Raw genomic sequence first — 21255 nt, 5'->3', positions numbered from 1 at the left:
GCCGCCGACAGCAGCGCTGCATTGCCGCACACAGAAACTGTCTCCCAGCACAGCATTTCCAATGACAGCCGCTGGCCAATCAGAGGCCAGCAGCTGATATCTGCGTGTCGGCGCAGCGAGTATGACGTCATTGCCATACGCAGATGTCAGCTGCTGGCCTCTGATTGGCCGGCGGCTGGCATTGGAAATGCTGTGCTGGGAGACAGTCTCTGTGTGCGGCAATGCAGCGCTGCTGTCGGCGGCTCCTCCTGGACCAGGTCGGGATCGTCAAGGGGTCGGACTCTGTGGTGCCTGCGGGCCACATCTGCAGGAAGGCCGCCGAGGGAACGGAGGACAGGTGAGAATCATCTTTTTTTTTTTTTATGTGTGTGAAGAACAGCACAGGGGGCACATAGCCACAAGAGGGGACCTGGATGGGGCACATAGCCACAAGAGGGGACCTGGATGGGGCACATAGCCACAAGAGGGGACCTGGATGGGGCACATAGCCACAAGAGGGGACCTGGATGGGGCACATAGCCACAGGATGGGGACCTGGATGGGGCACATAGCCACAAGATGGGGACCTGGATGGGGCACATAGCCACAAGAGGGGACCTGGATGGGGCACATAGCCACAGGATGGGGACCTGGATGGGGCACATAGCCACAAGAGGGGACCTGGATGAGGCACATAGCCACAAGATGGGGACCTGGATGGGGCACATAGCCACAAGATGGGGACCTGGATGGGGCACATAGCCACAAGATGGGGACCTGGATGGGGCACATAGCCACAAGATGGGGACCTGGATGGGGCACATAGCCACAAGATGGGGACCTGGATGGGGCACATAGCCACAAGATGGGGACCTGGATGGGGCACATAGCCACAAGATGGGGACATGGATGGGGCACATAGCCACAAGATGGGGACCTGGATGGGGCACATAGCCACAAGATGGGGACATGGATGAGGCACATAGCCACAAGATGAGGACCTGGATCGGGAACATTGCCACAGGATGGGGACCTGGATCGGGAACATAGCCACAAGATGGGGACCTGGATGGGGCACATAGCCACAGGATGGGGACCTGGATGAGGCACATTAGTACAAGATGGGGGCCAGGATGGGGAACATTGCCACAAGATGGAAACCTGGATGGTCACATAGCCACAAGATGGGGACCTGGATCGGGAACATTGCCACAGGATGGGGACCTGGATCGGGAACATTGCCACAGGATGGGCACCTGGATGGGGCACATAGCCACAGGATGGGGACCTGGATGGGGCACATAGCCACAGGATGGGGACCTGGATGGGGCACATAGCCACAGGATGGGGACCTGGTTGGGGCACATTAGTACAAGATGGGGACATTACTACAAGATGTTTGCCATTATTACTATATGATGCTAATGGTATGACAATTTTACTGTATGTGGCCAATTGGAGGAAAGAAAATTGTAAAAATCCAAAAAATAAAAATAAAGCATGAAAAAATATTGGGCACTAAAAATGCTGTTTAATATGTAAACTAAAGCAAACACAAAAAAGTACACGTTTATTATCGCCACATCCATAACGACCCAAGCTATAAAAAAATAAACACGGGAAAAATGTTCAAAAGGTGTATACAAAAAAAAATGGTATCACTAAAAATGTCACATTGAACAAAAAATGCGGCCCCCCAAATTCAAATTTTTTCCATTTGTGGCCCATATACCCAGCCGAGTTTGAGACCCCTGGTCTAAAGGAAGCTGTGTGCACATACCCTTAAAAGATGCCATACAGAGATTCACATGTAGCCCTAACCTAATTTGTGGTATTCATGGCCAGTAATGTGGTTAATGAGACCATCCTTGATGATCTTAGGTGGTGAAGACGTTAGTTCAGGAAACATGTTATTTATTCATTTGAAGATCCAAAACTTTGCACCTTTCAATGTTATAATACATCTTTATAAAGTATGCAAATGTGAGAAGACAAAGGGGAGGGTTATCCCTTATAGGCCACATTCACACATTCAGTATGTGGTCAGTTTTTTACATCAGAATTTGTAAGTCAAAATCAGGAGTGGAACAATCAGAGGAAAAATATAATAGAAAAAACGTCACCACTTCTGCATTTATCAATCACTTATCAGTTTGGATTACAAATACTGACCAAATACTGATAGTGTGAACATGGCTTAACACCCGAATTGTGAACACCTGTAGCCTGAATGTTGCACGTGTGCAATGAATGGTAGTGAACACTACTCAACTGATGCTTTAGTAAGGAACACAAAATATAACATAATATAAAAAATGTGCAAAGAAAATACCGGAATCCAGAAGCATCAGGCCATGTAAAGGATGGCTCAAACCCGTCACAGTCGACACATTCAGCTTCGTGCAGCAATGTCCCGTTAATGCCTCTCTCCACTAAATGAATGAATGAGAAGATAAAAACTGAAATTCTAGGGTCCATACGCTGAAACCCTCATTATAAGTAACTCCTTCTCCAATTCCTTTACACCCCCAGCTGTCCTAATCTCGGATGTGGTTGTGCATTGGCAGCATTGTCCAAACAACCTACCAGTAAAAGGGAAAAACATAAAACTTATGAAGCTTGTAAAATTGTATTATTTTGAGTTACTGACATCAAAAAGGATCCCGGCAGGAAACCTCATAACAATGAAAAATCTGAAGGACACAAAGGGTTGTCATAAGTTAAGGGGTCGCCCGGTCTTCTGATAACAGTCTGCAGTCACTGCAGACTTTCATAAGAAGAATGGACAATCCCTTTAAACTTACACATTTGCCCAAATATTGTAAGAGTAATAGAGTAAAGGCTGCAGAAGAGAAACAAAATTCCTCGTGATCGTTTGTCATGACACTGGTGAATGCGGCTTCACAAGTATTTCTAAGCCAAAAGCAGGAGTGGAACAATAAGAGGGAAAGTATAATAGAAACACGTCACCACTTCTGGATTTATCACCCACTCCTGGTTTTGGCTTACAAATACTGATGGAAAATACTGACCAAATACTGAACATGTGAACGTGGCCTTCAAGAGAGAAAAGGGTCAGCTAGATATGGTGGATAAGTAGTTAACAAGGCTTTAGGGTATGGATACTTTTGCATTAAATTTTTTTTTTATTAATAAACGTTATGTATTTTGTAGTAAAAAAAACACCTAAATGTGTTCATTTGTTTGACTTCTGGAGCACATGTAGTACATAGCACATAGAGGCAGAATGGATGTATGTGAACTCCAAAGGATAGACGGCGTCACATCTCTGTCCTTTCTTGAATGATCCTGGAAGATGATTTATGTCTCAGTCCGGATTCACATTCATGACATTTACGGTCCGTGTACAGACTACCATGTCATGAGGACTCACGGCTCTCCTGACCTCAACTCAATAACGTCATAGCTATAAGTGCGGCTGCTGAGTCCAGGTCTGGAGACCCACGACTGGTATAGATATTGTGCTCCGTACTCAAACCATGAATATCAGATGTGCGAAAGGGGCTGGAAATCAAGATGGCCTCACTGTGATAAGTCCGCCAGATAGGCCAAGTTCACATGACTGTATTTTTGATCTGAGTGCTGTCCGTGAAAAAACCGACAGCACTCAAGCCAATGTTATTCAATGAGGCTGAGCAGATATTTTTACTCACTTATATAGCGCCATCATATTCCACGGCGCTTTCCAGACATAATTACTGTCCCTTTTGGGGCTGAAAATCTTCAATCCCTACCAGTATGTCTTTGGAGTGTTGGAGAAAACCATAGAACCCGGGGGAAACCCACAAAAACCAGGGGAGAACATACAAACTCCTTGCAGATGTTGTCCTTGGTGGGATCTCAACCACGGATAAGTGTTAACCATTGAGCCACATGCTGCCCCATAAGCGATTTTTTATTTAAACGCTCGTATGAACTTAGCCAGAAGGGGAGACCACAAGGGGTCCTCTATCCTACTGACAAAATAGTGCCGCCATTGACCGCCCCAGGTCGGTGGTGTTTTGCATGTCCAGTCTCACCCCAAGGCATTCTGCAGCTTCTTATGTACTACATAGAAATAAATCTCAGCCTCAGAAACCAAACAAAGCCAAATATTTAATTACACTCAATTAGCAAAAAGGTTTTATTAGTACAAAATACAAGCAATTAAAAAAGATGTAAAGGTGTCCATCCACGACATTTAAATCACAGTACCAACAATTTGTAACAAATAAAAAAAATTACCTAAAATCTTCCCAATTGAACACTGGCAGTTTCCGGATAAAGTTAATCCACCAGGACATTTAATACAATTCCACCCATCGGTTGTAACGCCCTGAAAGAGAACATCAGTTCATATATTTTATTTTTCTGCAGAGAAGATAGAACTGATGGAAGATGTAGTTTTGATTTAAAGGGGTTGTCTGCCTTATGCTATAAGTCTGCAGACACTTTATGTGACTACAGACTTGTGAATCCTCACATCGTTTGCACTGTGAGGATTCTCCGGCGCCAGCAACAGGTGGTCATTTGACAGCAAGTGACAAATTGGCATACTTCTGGCCACATTCCGACTAGACGTGTCCGGCCTCGGTCAGTACATTTGTATTGAGTGAGGCCACACCTCTAGACGACATGTGACAGCATGTATACAAATCACATAATTGCGGTCACGCACCAACTGCTCATGGAGAATTCTCAAAGTGACTGCAGACTTGTACCCTACGGCTGGACAACCCCTTTAACTAAATTTAGACTCTCACTAAGGCCTCATTCAGATGTCAGTGTTTTTCATGGATGTAACATGTACACATTATAGTCTATGTGCCAGTTGCATGTCCGTTTTCTTTTTTCTGCACGTGCGAAAAAAAAGAAAAGAAAGAGACATATCCGTTTTTGCTCTGAGGTACAGATCAATCTCACCCATTCAAGTGAATGGGACCGAAAAAAAACAGATAGCACTTTGATACCACCTATTTGTCACCCGAGTGCTGTCTCTATTTTATGGTTTAATGGGTAGGAAAATACTTAGTACATAATTGGCAATTCATGCATGCTAAGCAGCCAACGACTAGACAATCTTTTTTTGCTGAGAACCTATCCTAATGTGAATCCTCTCCTAGGTTGAAACCTAGGTAGGATCCTACCCATATAAGGATCCAGTTGGCTGCTGGGCATGCATCAATTGGTCAACTTATGTGCCAAGTATCTTCATTTTTTCCTATTATCTAGAGCAGTAATGCAATTTAAATATCATATATTTCATGTTTGCATGCTATAGCGTTACAGAGAGCTACTTTATTTGTTAGTTATATATGGAGATGGTTACTCTTAGTAAGCACCTGTACACACCAGTATTCTGTTTGGAAGTGACGATCAGTCTTTTGATATTTGTATACATAGACTCTCTGACTGGGCACTCCACCTATTAGCCTCAGGCGGTTTTAATTACAGCAGGATCCTACCTACCCATATAAGTGTAGGCTTCAGCCCAGGAGAGGAATCACATTAGGATAGGTTCCCAGCAAAAGGAGATCGCCTTGCCGTGGATGCTGGTCATGCATGAATTGGCCAAATTATGTGCTAAGTATCTGCGTTTTTACCTATTATCTAGAACAGTAATACAATTCAAATTTCATATATTTCATGTTTACATGCTATAGTGTTACATTATTTGTTAGTAATGGGTAGGAAAAGCTTGGAAATATATACATGGGCTGAAAATGGATGAAAACTGGATCCAGTGCACTGATGAATAATGGTTAGTTCTTTTCTTCAAATATAGAAAAAACAGCAATGGATGGATGTCTGAATAAGGGCTAAGTCAAATACTCACCAGATTATCAGGACATTTCTGGCAATGGACACTGTGGTCATTCTTGGATAGAAGTTTATATCCCGGGAGACACTCACACGTGATGCCTGAGGGAAAGAGAGCAGCATGTTCTCTTATGGCAGCAGGTAATATTCCTCAGCTGCAATACCCATATATTAATACTGAATATAAAAGTCTACTGGAAATATTCACATCACTCAAAAAGTGCAAAATTTTAAATTAAACCCATTTGCAAAAATGATTCCTTTAGCTGAAGATGCATGGTTAAGTAACAATAAATGCCCCGATTCATCAAGATCAGTGATTTTCATGCCACTCTTGATGAGGGGACATAGTGTAGACAGATGCTCCTGATTCGTTAAGAGGTGCCTGCTACTGATGAGCGAGCGTGCTCGTTTAACCCTTTCGCCGAGCACGCTCGGGTGCTTTCTGAGTATCTTCTGCTTGCTTGTATATTAAGTTTGAGTCCCTGCGTCACCTCTTCCGACAAGCCTACAACTGGCAGTAATCATTGCTCCACGATACCACTGCACGACCAGCTCTACCCTCACCTACTGTATCGTCACCCATCCCTTGTAGACAGTGAGCCCTCGCGGGCAGGGTCCTCGCTCCTCCTGTACCAGTCGGTGACTCGTTTTGTTAAAGATCATTGTAACCATTGAAATTGTTTTTGTATGTATTCCCAATTCTTTTTTTCACATGTAAAGCGCTATGGAATAAATAGCGCCATAATAATATATAATAAGTTATGGTTGTTAGTCAGCCTCAACACATGCAGAGATTGCCTGATTGCTAGGGAATTCTCACGTGTTGAGGCTGACTAACTCATGCAGACGCAGGGACTCTAACTTAATATACGAGCACGCCGAAGATACTCGGTAAGCACCCGAGCGTGCTCGGCGAAAATGTTAAACGAGCACGCTCGCTCGCTCGCTCGCTCTTCACCAGTGAGGATTCCCTAACAAACAGGCAATCTCTGCATGTGTTGACACTGACTAACAGCCATAAATCATGCAGACGCAGGGACTCAAACTTGATATACGAGCACACCGAAGATACCAGAAAAGAATCCGTGTGTGCTCGGCGAAGGGGTTAAATGAGCAAGCTCGCTCATCACTAGTGCCTGCCAATTAATGAATCAGAAGTATATGAATAGTGGTGAGCGCCTTCGTGCAACAAGCCACAAATCTTAGTCCAGTCAGGGCCTGCAGTAAGTAACGCCTCGGTTCATGATGAATTAGGCGAGCTGTGGCCTCATGCCCCCTCTGTGCCCCTATCTGCTCATTTTGACAGAGCTGTGCAAAACTAGCGTGAAAATGCCAAAAGTCTAAAAATTTCAGCTCATCTTCGCATTGTGTGACTTTTCAAAGCGATGTACGTTAGAATCATCAACGTGTAATCGCTCTGATGAATAGGGGGTCAAAGTGTCTCTGAAGGTGTGCAGGCCCTTCAAGGGTATTTTTGTGGAAAAGAGTAATCAATTTATACCTATAAACTGGATACGTGATAACTGATAGATTGTGGGGGTCTTTTGAGTGGTCCCCTTCATGATCACAAGAACGGTGGTTCCCAATCCAACGTGTGAAATGAGCAGTGGTCGAGCATGAGTGCTACCGTTCCTATCTATGGGCCTAACCATTGGCGGACACATACAGAAAAAGGCCCCTGTGCAAGAATATATGGGCCCCTTGGAGCCCAAGAGCAAAATTGCGCCTGTTTTGGAGGTATAAATGGGCCCCCTTACCTCTTGGGCCCCTGTGCAGTTGAACAGATTACACCAATGACATGTCCACCCCTGGGCCTGACGAAGATTGACGAGAACAGCGCTCCCCCTACAAGAAGGGAGTACAACGCTCCCCCTACAAGAAGGGAATTCAACGCTCCCACGCACAATAAATAAAGACGTAGCAGGTGTCCAACCATTCAAGGCACCCTGACCAAACTACCAGTAAGGCGATGTTCACACCATGTTATTTTCAGGTGTTAAAAACTATGGGTTTTCAAAATGGATCAACATAAAAACCGCCTCAAAGAATGCTGGCGTTTTTATTTTTATTTTTTTGTTCTGATTCGCTTTTGTTAACATTTCCTGAGGTGGCTTGTTAATGTTTTTCTAGGGCTTATTCTGTAAACTTTTTGGGGTGTTTTTTTAGGCATTTTTTGTGGCATTCCCTTTCATTTAAAATTAATCCCTGACTGCAAGTTATTATAAAGAAGCAGACAGCACTGTGCTCGCCCTGAGTCCACCACTCAGTCTCTGCCACTGCACCCGATATCCGGCATGTCGACAGCCAATCAGTGAACTCAGCAGCTCTGTGCGGGGTGTTTTGTCTTTCTATAAACTCCTCGCTCAGAGCCGCCGAGCTCACTGATTGGCTGCCGACATAACAACAGCGTAGCCAAAGCCAGACACCAGGAGCAGTGGCGGAGACTCCCCAGTGAACCTTAGTAGGGTGAGTAGTGTAGTTGGTGGACCTGGGTAGGGTGAGTAGTGTAGTTGGTGGACCTGGGTAGGGTGAGTAGTGTAGTTGGCGGATCTGGGTAGGGTGAGTAGTGTAGTTGGCGGATCTGGGTAGGGTGAGTAGTGTAGTTGGTGGATCTGGGTAGGGTGAGTAGTGTAGTTGGTGGATCTGGGTAGGGTGAGTGGTGTAATTGATGGGCCTGGGTAGGATGAGTAGTGTATAGTTGATGGATCTGGGTAGGATGAGTACAGTGTACTTTGTTTTTTTATAATGATCTGCAGTGGGGGAATAACTTTTAATGAAAGTGAACAACCCCTTTAAGCAATTTTCAATGCATTTTTTTAAGTGAAAATGCCTCAAAAATGCTTACAAAATGCCCAGAAAGCTTCCATGTGTGTTTGTACCCTTCCCATTGACTTCTATAGTGTGTACCCAGACAGTAATAGTAATAATAATCTTTATTTATATAGCGCCAACCTATTCCGAAGCGCTTTAAAATTCAGAGGATCATATACAACAGTGTAAGTAACATAGCTAAAGATAATACAATAATTACAGGAAAAATAATGGCGACCCTGTTCGTAAGAGCTTACGATCTACAATGAGGTGGGGGTGACACAAAATACAGGGGCTTATTTACATTACAACGATGGTCCAGCCATCTTGAGGGGGATGAGGGATAGATAAAGGCTGCGTGAGCTCATCACCAGCCAGTATCTGTAGTGTTTTTGGGTGCGGTGGAGACTTATGTTTGGAGAAATAATGAATGGGCTATAAAAATCTAAAAGGACTTCAATTAGGGAACGTGAAAGGCCGCCCTAAACAGGTGTGTTTTTAGGGAGCGCCTAAAACTGTGTAAGTTGTGGTTCGTCCTAATTTCTTGGGGTAGAGCATTCCAAAGAATAGGTACAGCTCGGGAGAAGTCTTGGAGCCGGGAGTGGGAGGTACAGATTAGTGCGGATGTTAGTTGAAAGTCGCTTGCGGAGCGTAGAGAACGGGTAGGCCGATAAGCAGAAATGAGGGAGATGTACAGGTTGGATGTGTGAACCAGCCCTTATGTAATGAATGGGTGATAATTAGTAATAACATGGTGACTGGCTGTTAAAGATAATTACATATGATCAACATAACCGAATCCCTGCTATTCATCTATAGTGTGCGCTGTGCTGCACAGGGACGTGAAACATACATTTATATACATATGTGGCTACAAAATGCCTCATATATACGCAGAAGTGCGGAATAGGCGGAGCAGTTGCCCATAGCAACCTATCAGATTCTTGTTTTCATTTTTCCCGAGCAGGTAAACGCCCAAAACAGTAATCTGATTGGCTGCAGCTGGCCGGTCGGTATGTCCCGCCCACCGTGTATATATCAGCAGTAGCGCTCAGTATTCACACCACAATGGTCGCGCATTGTCTGTACCGTCCTGGCTGGGCCTCTGTGTGTCCGGGCACTGCACGCAGGAGAGGTTTCCCGGGTGGTAGTACTGCTGCGCCGTGCAGTCCTGAGGACGCTGCAGCGGGATGGAGTATCCGAGGCCGGAGCGCGGCAGACATGTCACGGCTACACACAAGCAGTGCAGCAGCCTGAGACCTCCGCATCGGGAGCCTGAGATGAACCGCTTCCCTGTGTCCATGATACGACAGGCGGCGGCCCCAGAGCGGAGGAGGGTGGATGAGGAGGATGCGCCTCTAACACGTGCAGAGGGGGACACAGAGCTGGGCACAGTTATACGGGTATATACGGTAATTCTCCAGACTCAAGGGACAGTTATACGTGTATATACGGTAATTCTCCGTAACAACCAATTAGCTGCAGCTTTCGTTGTTCCGTCAAATGAGAACTGGCTCCTGATTGGTTCTTGCACTGGTTTGCATGAATCAGCCTCATCTCACCCAAAAGTCCAATATTTTTATCCATGGAGACTATGGACAAAAATGACAAGTGATATGATGGAAGCCTTTCTACTACTATTCACCATCACCAAACGCTGTAAAATAACAAACCGCAGGTTCTCACCCACCCCTGGTTCATCACCAGCTTGTGTAGTTTACCTTGGCACCAGGGCTGTGGAGTTGGAGTCGGTATAAAAATGGACCAACTCCTAAAATATATAATAAATTGGGTACAGTAGTTCAATGCAGTTTGTGGGGAATATTTTTTCTTAAGAATTTGGTAAAGTTATGAAATGTCCTATAAATGTCTGTCCTAATCCTGATCTAAGGGTCTAGACTTTTAGCTGAGATTAATCTGTGCTACAGTAAATTTATCCCTTAAACATGAGCCATGTATGAGGGAGTCGTGGAAACTGAGGAGTTGGAAGTTTGGCTTACGGACTCCACAGCCCTGCTTGGCACAGCTTCTGAGCTCACTGAATGACTATGCAGTTATGTGCGATGGCGACGTCATGTCACCACTCCAGCCACAACGCAGAGACCAGAGCGGTGGCAGTGAGTTCAGGCCGGACCTGGGGAGGGAGTATCTGCTGTGTCTGTTATTTTAGATATTTTACTTTGTCTGCTTTTCCAAAGTGGAAAAACTTTTTAATTTCGCTAATGGATGTTACTACACCTCTCTTCTTAAAGAAGTTGTCCACTACTTTCACATTGATGCCCTATCAATGTATGACCGGCTGGGGTCCCGCACTTGGCACCCCTGCCGATCAGCTGTTATCGGTGCCGGCAGCGGCGGCCGCAGGAAGTACTCACCTGCGGGGCTCCGTCGTCAAGTGGTAGTGGCTGCCGCGGTGTACTGCACACACACTTCCCATTCAATTGAATAGGAGGCTGATGTGCAGTACACCGCAGCGGCCACTACCACTTGACGGTGGAGCCCCACAGGTGAGCACTTCCGGCCGGCGGCCGCCTGCACCAATAACAGCTGGTTCTCATCCTACAGATAGGGCATCAATGTAAAAGTAGTGGACAACCCCTTTAAAGGGGCTGACCGATCTAGAATGACAGGTCTGCAGTCACTCTGACTTACGAATCCTCTCAGTGGACGTAAAGTTGCTGCGAGCATTCGCCGGTGGCTACCTGGGGAGTGGTGATATGCACACTCCTGGCCAGAACCCATCTATTGGGTGTAGGCTAGCTCAACTAGACGGGGCGTGGCAGTTCTGCCTGTGAGTATGTATGCCACATACTAGACTGCTGTTCCCGACCCACACCGGCAAATCCTTGCAGTGCAGTGTATGCACTGGGAGGATTCACAAGTCTACAGTCACACACGGTGACTGCAGATGTCTCATTCTACACTGGTCAACCCTTTTAAATGTGCACCCAGACTTTCATCCTTTTGTACACGATCAAATAGATTTGCCAGACAAGACCCTGGTACAGCAGCCAGATCAGTATTCTGTAGCTGCCAGACTGGAGCCCTGCAAACTGCCTCCTACCTGCTGGCGCCTGTCTGGATTACTAAACCCGGCTTCATGCCATCAATGCTGTGTGACAAATTGGAGGAAGAGTCAGAGGATCCGGCCAGTAGGAGGCAGTGTGTAGGGCTGTCTGGGGAATCTATTCGCTCATCTCTCCAATGAAATCTGTCAGCAGTTTTTTTTTTTTTACATGTAATCTGAGAGCATCATGTAAGGGGCTGCGATGTCACTTTCTTTGCTGGTTGTTGACATTTTGATAAAAATCTGTTCTCTTTGCTGCAGATCTAGCAGTTCTCTGAATGCTGAGCCCTGTATAATCCGCCTACAGCACTGTCTGCTGCTGTACAAAGTACACAGAAATCTGCCAATCAGTGGTGGGGGGAGGTTATACACAGCTCATGAATAGGCTTGACTACCTGGCAGCAGGTTTACTAGTCCTCTAATGATGATCTCCTGTTGATAAAACAGTGATTTTACAAAACCTACATCAAGCAGCCCAGTAACTGACACATCTCTGGAATCAGGGTCTTTGTCCCTACATCATACTGCTCTCAGATTACATATCAAAACCCTGCTGACAGATTCACTCTAATTCTGTCTGATTTATCTACTGTAAGGGGCACACAATTTCCGTTTTCGCTTTATGATCCAGGTAAGGCCTTTCAAAGTATGAATGTAGGTATCATCACAAAGAGAGGATTCTCTGGTTTTACGGTTGGGTGGGGTTTTACGGGCCAGCTGACAAGTACACAGCACACTGGTGCTGTACAGCGAGTCCCTTGGGGATGACTCAAAATCATTTTCAATAAGTAAGAAAAAAAAACAAAACTTTGAACTGCCCCTCTTTACTGTCTGAGATTACGTTGCTCTAATCATCCATTGTAGAAGGCGTTATTAACAATAGTGATGCATGCACTCGTGTGTGTGTGTGTGTGTGTGTGTGTGTGTGTGTGTGTGTGTGTGTGTGTGTGTGTGTGTGTGAACAGTCAAAGGTTTACAAAAGTAGAATTTGGACATCTGTATGACCCATAATATGCGTGTACTTTGTAGTTTACTTACATAATTTATCTTCAGGATATGCTCCCAACAGGACAGGCCTTACTTTCAACTAAGCTCATAAAATAAAAAAAATTGTGATCACCAATGTCAACTTATGTTTAACATCTTCACTCCCTCAGCAGGACTTATTTAGACATCCGTGTTTTTCGTGGCTATAACTTGTAACTATTATAGACTGAGGCTGTTCACACGTAGTTTGTTTTTTGACTGATATCACTCACTGTCTGGAAGGTTGCTGTATGCCTGCACATTGCAAGACATCAGCATCTCAACAACGTCAAGCATTGGGCTACCTACTGATTATACAAATGGGAGGAGGCTGCGGTGGAAGTGGGAATTAGATGACTGCAATCTTTGTGTTTACAACATGGGGGCTATTAGAAGGGGCTGCCATGGATATAATAGTGTATCTATAATGCAGTACAGTATGGAGGCATAACACTGTACATAGGAAGCTTTGGGGGGGCATCATACTGCATATAGGGCCCTGTGGGGAGCATTATACTGCAAATAGGAGGCTCTGGGACCATGATACTGTATATAGGGAGCTGTGGGGGCCATTATACTATACACACGTGGTCAAAATTGTTGGTACCCCAGTATCAGGACACCAGTCTTGAACCACAAGCCAAATTTATTAAGAGGAGCACAATTCTTAAGAAACTTACCACAATATTGGACTGTCTGTATCAGAAAATAAGATTTTTTGACAGCTATGAGCTGCCATAGATATCAGCTACAAATTACACCAGTTTTCAAGTGTACATACTAGAAAATTTGTTGTGCATTGATTCACAGTCGCAAAAGGCAAAAAGTTACAACACACTGTTCTAATGCTCCTAGCTCTAAATTTTATTTTTTTCTACACAACAAAACTGGTACAGGGAATGATAAATTCCCCCTAATATTTCTCTTGTTTCTACACCTGTTACATTAGTGTATACTAGAGGTGAGTGAATTTGAGAATTTAATTGTCCAGTTTTCAGAATCCACTTTGTGTGCATTCTTCTTCTTCTTTGTGGCCAGAATTGTAGAGGTCCAGGAAAGGGTGGCCCTCACCCTTCCCCTTGCATGCTCCAGCCTCTTCTTTCTGACACTCCCTGACACGCGTCATCCTCCTCAGCATCGAGTGAAGTCTCACTGCAGACTGCTGAAATCTCCATATCTCGCGCACTGCATGCTGTGAGGATTCTCTGGTAGCGAGCGGTCATGTGACTGCAAGTTTGTGATCTGCATACTCCCAGCCACATTCTGACTAGACTGTTCCTGTCCTCACTCTGCCCATCTAGTCGGAATGTGGCCAGGCGTATGCATATTGCACACTTGCAGTCACATATGCATAATCACCAGTACATGAATTTAGAGGTCTATATGTAGCTAAATGTAAGAAAATGAAACAACACATTTGGCTTTAGAAAATTAATTTATTTACAACATTGTAATCTAATGAAAGGCAGAATAAGTCCTGAAAGACAAAATTCACCAGTGTACGTGGGCCATGATGAGATTACTGATATGTATAATGTAACACTGCAATGAGCCAAATTCCTGACACTAACTGGTCAGACAATGGGTGGAATTTACTTGTTCCTGCGTTTAATATGCAGTTTGTAGGGTTGAGCCAGCTGGAGCAAAGGGAAACAGCAAAAACTTCAACACCCCTTAAACAATTTAGATGATTGTGTATCCACATATATTCCACCTGTCACTCTTCTGTCCGATTAACAAGCCGTTCGACCTTCTACCAGTGCCAATGACCTGTCAATCATCCTGAGGAGGGTGGTGCTAGGCACAGAATAAAGCTGTGAGGCTGAGGAGCTGGAAGTGCATCATTATGCCCCAATGCACTTTCAGACTACCGACTGTATATAAAAGTTCAAAGCCCAATTTCTCACTGCTGGAGCATCGCTTTGAGGTCATAAAAAGATCGACTTGCTCATTTTTTAAAGGGCTACACAGTCATATAAATGGTTTTAAGATGTAAAGTTTCCAACCCGTTCCCTTTAAATGCAATAAATCTAGTCAGATGTCTCTTAATAAACTATTTGCTTTCCTTGCCTATCTATTCCCCAGGAAGTCAAATGAACTCAAGCCACTTCCTCACCTAAATGGAAGTAGATTTTTCAAGCCACACAATGCCCAGCCCCCCGCAAACTTTTTAGAGATGTGTTGTGAGTTGCAGAATATTTAAAAAGTTGTAGTTTTTTTTTTTTAAGCTCAAAATTTGCAATTCTTTTCAACCTCCCCCCACCCCCCCAAAAAAAATACAGGCACAAATCAATTATCAGGAGTTCTGCCTAAACGATTACATCCACATGGGTCAGAAATGTTTAAGATTTTATCTGTGGATTTGTGGAGATAAAATCGGAAATGGGTTATACCATGAGGCATATGGATGAGATTTCACAAATCTAAGTCACATGCTGCAGACTTTTGCATCCTGTATATTGACCTTCCTTGCAAAGCTGTAAATCCACAGCCTGTCAATTTCTCATGCTGATTTTCAACCAGTTTCAATGTGAAGGGTTAAATCAGCATTTTTCTGCAACTTCACAATGGAAAAATCTTGTGTGTACCTGGCCAAAGCTTCCTTAACAAAAAAAACCAAATGGTTGAGTATTTGAATGAGATTTATTCTATGTTATGTCCGTTTTCCAGAACAGCAAGTATAGAGCAGCCTGCCGCACTACTGCCAAAAAAGCCAGAAACCAAGTTGTTGCCTTAGACCACGCACTGATATTCGTGTGGCTGCCTATCTTTATTTCCAACTTACTGCCTGGTAAAACACAAACTTGTCCCATAAACATACTACATTTTAACCAATAAATCTTTCAATAATAACTTCCACAATTGGATGTGTTAAAAAAATATTCCTGTGCTGAGATAATCTTATAAATGTGACCATGTGGTGTAATGGCTGTGTCGTGCAAAGCTGCTCCAGTTCTTGATTGATATATGCTTTCCCCCTGGCCAGGAGATTATGTAAGTCACTTATAAGTTCACTAGAGCCCTTGATGATGTGGTTAGACTTGAACACAGGTGCTAATCCAGGACAGAGCGCAGAGCCGCAGCAGCTGACCCCCAAGGGGGCAGGGAAGCAGGATCGGCCAGGAACTGGATAACGCGAGAGATGTAACTAGACAACCGCTGCTGGATCAGGCACGAGCAGGATAGGTACTGGAACAAGGGATGGACTTGGGTACAGGATCACAGGTGCAAGTTTAGACTGGACAAATGAGGGTAGCGGTATAGGTGCAGGCAAGGCGGATCAGGCTCGGGGCTAGGTAGAAACAGAACAGGCTCAGGTACGTGATGGACAGGACCACGTGCAGACAGAGTCACATTCAGGGAACACAGGAATAAGGACCTTACAACCTGGTAACAGGACTATACTGCGATATTTGATGCTGCTAAGGCACCACCCATTTGGGGAGGGTGTCTTGAGCACCTAATGTCTCCTAGCCATTGGCTGGGGACATTTTCAGAAGTGCGTGCGGCCTCTTTAAGAAGCAGGGAAGTGCACGCACGCACACCCTATGCAATTCTTCCCAGGTGATGTGCATGCTGTATGCAGGTTCTGGGAGAAAACAGATGCCGCAGGAGCGTGGGCGGGTAAGTGAACACGTCGGCGTCCCTGCTGGGAGGAGGAAGGTGACACGTGCAGGGGCGCCGGCGCTACTCTAGCAGACGGCTGAACACTTGGCAGAAACACTTGCCCTGGCCGAGGTATCACAGGAGAAACGTGTTACCTCAGAAAACAGCAGCTGTGAGCACCTGCTGTTTTGTCTGTATACTAACTTATACAGTTAGGTCCATATATATTTGGACAGAGACAACATTTTTCTAATTTTGGTTCTAGACATTACCACAATGAATTTTAAGCAAAACAATTCAGATGCAGTTGAAGTTCAGACTTTCAGCATTCATTTGAGGGTATCCACATTAAAATTGGATGAAGGGTTTAGGAGTTTCAGCTCCTTAACATGTGCCACCCTGTTTTTAAAGGGACCAAAAGTAATTGGACAGATTAAATAATTGTAAATAAAATGTTCATTTCTAGTACTTGGTTGAAAACCCTTTGTTGGCAATGACTGCCTGAAGTCTTGAACTCATGGACATCACCAGACGCTGTTTCCTCCTTTTTGATGCTCTGCCAGGACTTCACTGCGGTAGTTTTCAGTTGCGGTTTTCTTTGTGGGCCTTTCTGTCTGAAGTTTAGTCTTTAACAAGTGAAATGCATGCTCAATTGGGTTGAGATCAGGTGACTGACTTGGCCATTGAAGAATATTCCACTTCTTTGCTTTAATAAACTCCTGGGTTGCGTTGGCTTTATGTTTTGGGTCATTGTCCATCTGTAGTATGAAACGACGACCAATCAGTTTGGCCGCATTTGGCTGGATCTGAGCACACAGTGTGGCTCTGAATACATCAGAATTCATTCGGCTACTTCTGTCCTGTGTCACATCATCAATAAACACTAGTGACCCAGTGCCACTGGCAGCCGTGCATGCCCAAGTCATCACACAGCTTCCGCCGTGTTTTACAGATGATGTGGTATGCTTTGGATCATGAGGTGTACCACGCCTTCGCCATACTTTTCTCTTTCCATCATTCTGGTAGACGTTGATCTTGGTTTCATCTGTCCAAAGAATCTTCTTCCAGAACTGTGCTGGCTTTTTTAGATGTTTTTTTTAGCAAAGTCCAGTCTAGCCTTTTTATTCTTGATGCTTATGAGTGGCTTGCACCGTGCAGTGAACCCTCTGTATTTACTTTCATGCAGTCTTCTCTTTATGGTAGATTTGGATATTGATACGCCTACCTCCTGGAGAGTGTTGTTCACTTGGTTGGCTGTTGTGAAGGGGTTTCTCTTCACCATGGAGATTATTCTGCGATCATCCACCACTGTTGTCTTCCGTGGGCGACCAGGTCTTTTTGCATTGATGAGTTCACCAGTGCTTTCTTTCTTTATCAGGATGTACCAAACTGTAGATTTTGCCACTCCTAACATTGTAGCAATTTCTCAGATGGTTTTTTTCTGTTTTTGCAGCTTAAGGATGGCTTGTTTCACCTGCATGGAGAGCTCCTTTGACCGCATGTTTACTTCATAGCAAAACCTTCCAAATGCAAGCACCACACCTCAAATCAACTCCAGGCCTTTTATCTGCTTAATTGAGAATGACATAACAAAGGGATTGCCCACAACTGTCCATGAAATAGCCTTGGAGTCAATAGTCCAATTACTTTTGGTCCCTTTAAAAACAGGGTGGCACGTGTTAAGGAGCTGAAACTCCTAAACCCTTCATCCAATTTTAATGTGGATACCCTCAAATGAAAGCTGAAAGTCTGAACTTCAGCTGCATCTGAATTGTTTTGTTTAAAATTCATTGTGGTAATGTCTAGAACCAAAATTAGAAAAATGTCTCTGTCCAAATATATATGGACCTAACTGTAAGTGACTTATACTTCCACCCTGGTCAGGAGCAGTCATATGTGTTGACCATGAACTGGAGCAGCTCTACATGGTCGGACACAGCAAATAAGAATATAGAGTAGGGGCACATTCAGGTTATGTGCGCATGTTCAGGATTTGATTGCAGAAATTTCTGCATCTCTTGGCAGGAAAAGTGCTGCAGAAAAAAACGTGCGTCTTGCCATGATTTTGATGCGATTTTGTACATCAACGAATGCTTTTTGGAGCTAAATAAAGATATTTGAAAAAAGAAACGTGTGACATCGCTTTAAGCCTTGGATTACCCTCAGACCTGGGGTGAGTATATTGGTAAATTTAAATGATTAAAGAATGTGTCTCTTGTATTTCAAATAAAGTGTTTTACTTAGGCTTAGTAATGAAAGGGTCTGATTGACACGTTGTCATCACTAAACAAAAGGGCTAGGTGTCAGCTAAACAAATCTCATTAGCATTCCCATTCATGTAATTTCTGGGGAAGTGGGCTGCTATTTTTTAGCCTAGGAAGGTGCAAACATGTTCCCTGGCTATTAACAGCTCATAGCTGTTTGTTTAGCCGCTAAGTCTTTTAAGTATTTTAGCTGCGTCCAAAATGCCACAATTTTCTTGTCAATACATACAGATCCACTGCATGTAATTGACACTTCAATCGGTCAAAATTTGCAGCGCAGACTCGCGTCTCCACTACAGAAATTGACATGCTGCGGGTGAGTTTGGGTACGTGGCCACAATCAGGAGGCGCTGCAGGTTTGAGGCTGCGTGTTTATACAGCGTCAAACCCGCAGCATCCAGATGTTACAGCATAGTGGATGGGATTTCTAGAAATCCCATGTCCACTATGCGTGCATCTGAGGCTACAGATCACCCGTGGACACTGACATGCGGCACGTCTTTCTGGACATCAGCATGTGAATTTCTCTTGCGAGAGTCGCTAGTCTCTACAACAGAAATTTCACCACTAAAATACTGAATGCGGTAAATCTGCATGGTTCAGTGAACACATGCGGATTTACCTGCGTTCAATAGAACGCAACGTTTTGGACGCAGCAAAAATATGCTGCGTCCAAAATGCTGCTACGTCCAGATTGTGATCACATGAAATTAAAGTAATGGCGTGGGCTCCTGCATCATTTTCATAACCAGCAGAGGGAAAGCCGACTGCTGGGAGCTGATATTAGTAGCTGGGGAAGGGGCCATTAGCCAAAATGTTTCCTGGCTATTAATTACAGCCCACAGCTGTTGCTTAGCCTTTACTGGCTAGATTACAGGGGGACCCCGGAAAAAAAAATTAACGTAGGGTCACCCTATAAAATCTAACCAGCAAAGGCTAAACAGAGAGCTGCGGGCTGATATTAATAGCTAGGGAAGGGGCCATGGATCCTCGCTCTTCCCACTGCCATGTAGCGGTGGCAAGTGCGGTAATAAGGTTGGGGTTAATGTCAGCCTTTTATTGGCGACTGACATGAAGCCCAGGTTAGTAATGGAGAGGCGTCTACAAGACGCTCCCATTACTAACCCCGTAGTAAGGTTTACGATGCTTTTTCAATAAAGACACGGTCAGAATAGTCTTTTATTGAAATAAAATTACACATGGTTTTAAGAATTTAATATTCTTCTAATTCCCGAATCCCTCGTCTCCTGTAAAAAAACAACCAACCAACCATATCCCTCACCTGTCCGCCGTCATGACGTAATGCGATTGTTCCACAGCGATCTGGGTCACTTCTACAACAGCTACATCAATCACTGATGTGACTGCTGTTGAAGACAGCACTGTACACTGACGGGAGTGTAATCACTCCTGTCAGTGTACATCGCTGTGCTGCTGGCTGAGTTCATCAGCTGAAGATCAGCTGATCAGCCTCGGTGACCACATTTACTGCATCAGTGATGCGTGGAAACATTCCCACACAGCACAGATGCCGTAAAGTGAGGTCCCGGAGCTCATCAGCTGATCTTCCACTGATGAACTCCGGTTAACTCAGTCTCCGGCAGCAGCGATGTACACTGCCGGGAGTGAGCGCGCTCCCGTCAATGTACCGCTGGCCACCAGATTATAGGGTCGCAGGGGGATATCGGGAGGACGGCGGACAGGTGAGAATAAGGTGTTTAATATTGATTTTTACTTTTTTTTTTCAACAGCGCAAGCGGCAGTCCAATGATGAGAGAAGTAGTCTTCTTTCCCGGCCGGCCCGCGTGCCATTCTTTTGTGCATTTTTGCGCTGCAGGAACGCTACAAAGAATGGACATGCTGCGGAATTAAATGCAATGACAATCCTGAGCAGAAAATTCCGCATCAGGATTGTCATTGCATTAGCTGGCAGACGGATTACTTAGCTTTTTTGGACATTGTGCATATAGCCTTACAAGATTATCTCAGCACAGAAACATTTTTTAGCACATCCAATTATGGAATTTATTATTCTGATATCTATTAATTTTCAAAGAGCACTATGTTTGTGGGACAACCCCTTTGAGGTCTGAACCACCTTTTCTTTGTGTCTTGATTTTTCGATGTTCAATACTTACAGATCCATATCACCGGCTGTTTACTTATCACCTGTAAAAAAAAAAGGAAATATGGAAAAAAAAGTTATAAAAACAGAATATTTATGGCACAACAGTCCACACACTGTACATCTACTTTAGCTCACTTACAGGTCACTTTCCAACAGTTCAACTTGCTACACAATGTTTTTTGAGTTGCGAGACCTTGCTTTAAAGTTGACCTGTCACTTGGTCAAAAAATTGAGTTACATATATTGTAAAAATCCGTGAGCTCCCATTATTCTACCACTCATCCATTTTGTGCAGCGTCACACCATTGCAAAGATATTCACTTTTGTTTCTCCTCAAGCTGCTTGCAGGCCAGCTCTGTGTTTTTTCAGAGTCTTCTTTAGGGAAGGCTCTAACCCTTCCCTCCTAGACACTGCCAATCACAGGTTACCAGCATTTGAGACTGCTAGATCAGCTATCGAACTGTGATTAGCTGTGTCTGGGAGAGAGGGGAGAAAGCACTCGCCCCCCCCCAAAAACTGAAGAAATGCTTAGTTAAACTGCAAACAGAGAT

At 44.4% G+C, this 21255-nt stretch overlaps 1 protein-coding gene across 5 annotated transcripts in view; it reads right to left on the bottom strand.

The window, feature by feature from the left end:
* Positions 1-21255, bottom strand: part of TMEM67 (transmembrane protein 67) — a 92316-nt gene that overhangs the window by 47663 nt on the left and 23398 nt on the right. For 3 of the 5 annotated variants that reach the window (XM_073679592.1, XM_073679593.1, XM_073679591.1), the window contains exons 1-4: positions 9703-10027; positions 5816-5901; positions 4225-4315; positions 2312-2411 (exon numbers count right to left, since the gene is read on the bottom strand). In XM_073679592.1, the coding sequence (XP_073535693.1) occupies positions 2312-2411; positions 4225-4315; positions 5816-5901; positions 9703-9916 (491 nt within the window). In that variant the 5' untranslated portion in view covers positions 9917-10027. Of the gene's footprint in view, positions 1-2311; positions 2412-4224; positions 4316-5815; positions 5902-9702; positions 10028-20714; positions 20746-21255 lie in introns of those variants that run through there. The other 2 variants (XM_073679596.1, XM_073679595.1) reach the window with 2 other exon arrangements.

The sequence above is a fragment of the Phyllobates terribilis genome, unplaced genomic scaffold (assembly GCF_046119375.1).
Source record: "Phyllobates terribilis strain yellow unplaced genomic scaffold, ASM4611937v1 Scaffold_4__5_contigs__length_816908805, whole genome shotgun sequence".
Classification (NCBI taxonomy): Eukaryota; Metazoa; Chordata; class Amphibia; order Anura; family Dendrobatidae; genus Phyllobates; species Phyllobates terribilis.
The sequence above is the reverse complement of the archived record's forward strand: the minus strand, read 5'-3'. Positions and strand labels throughout refer to the sequence as shown.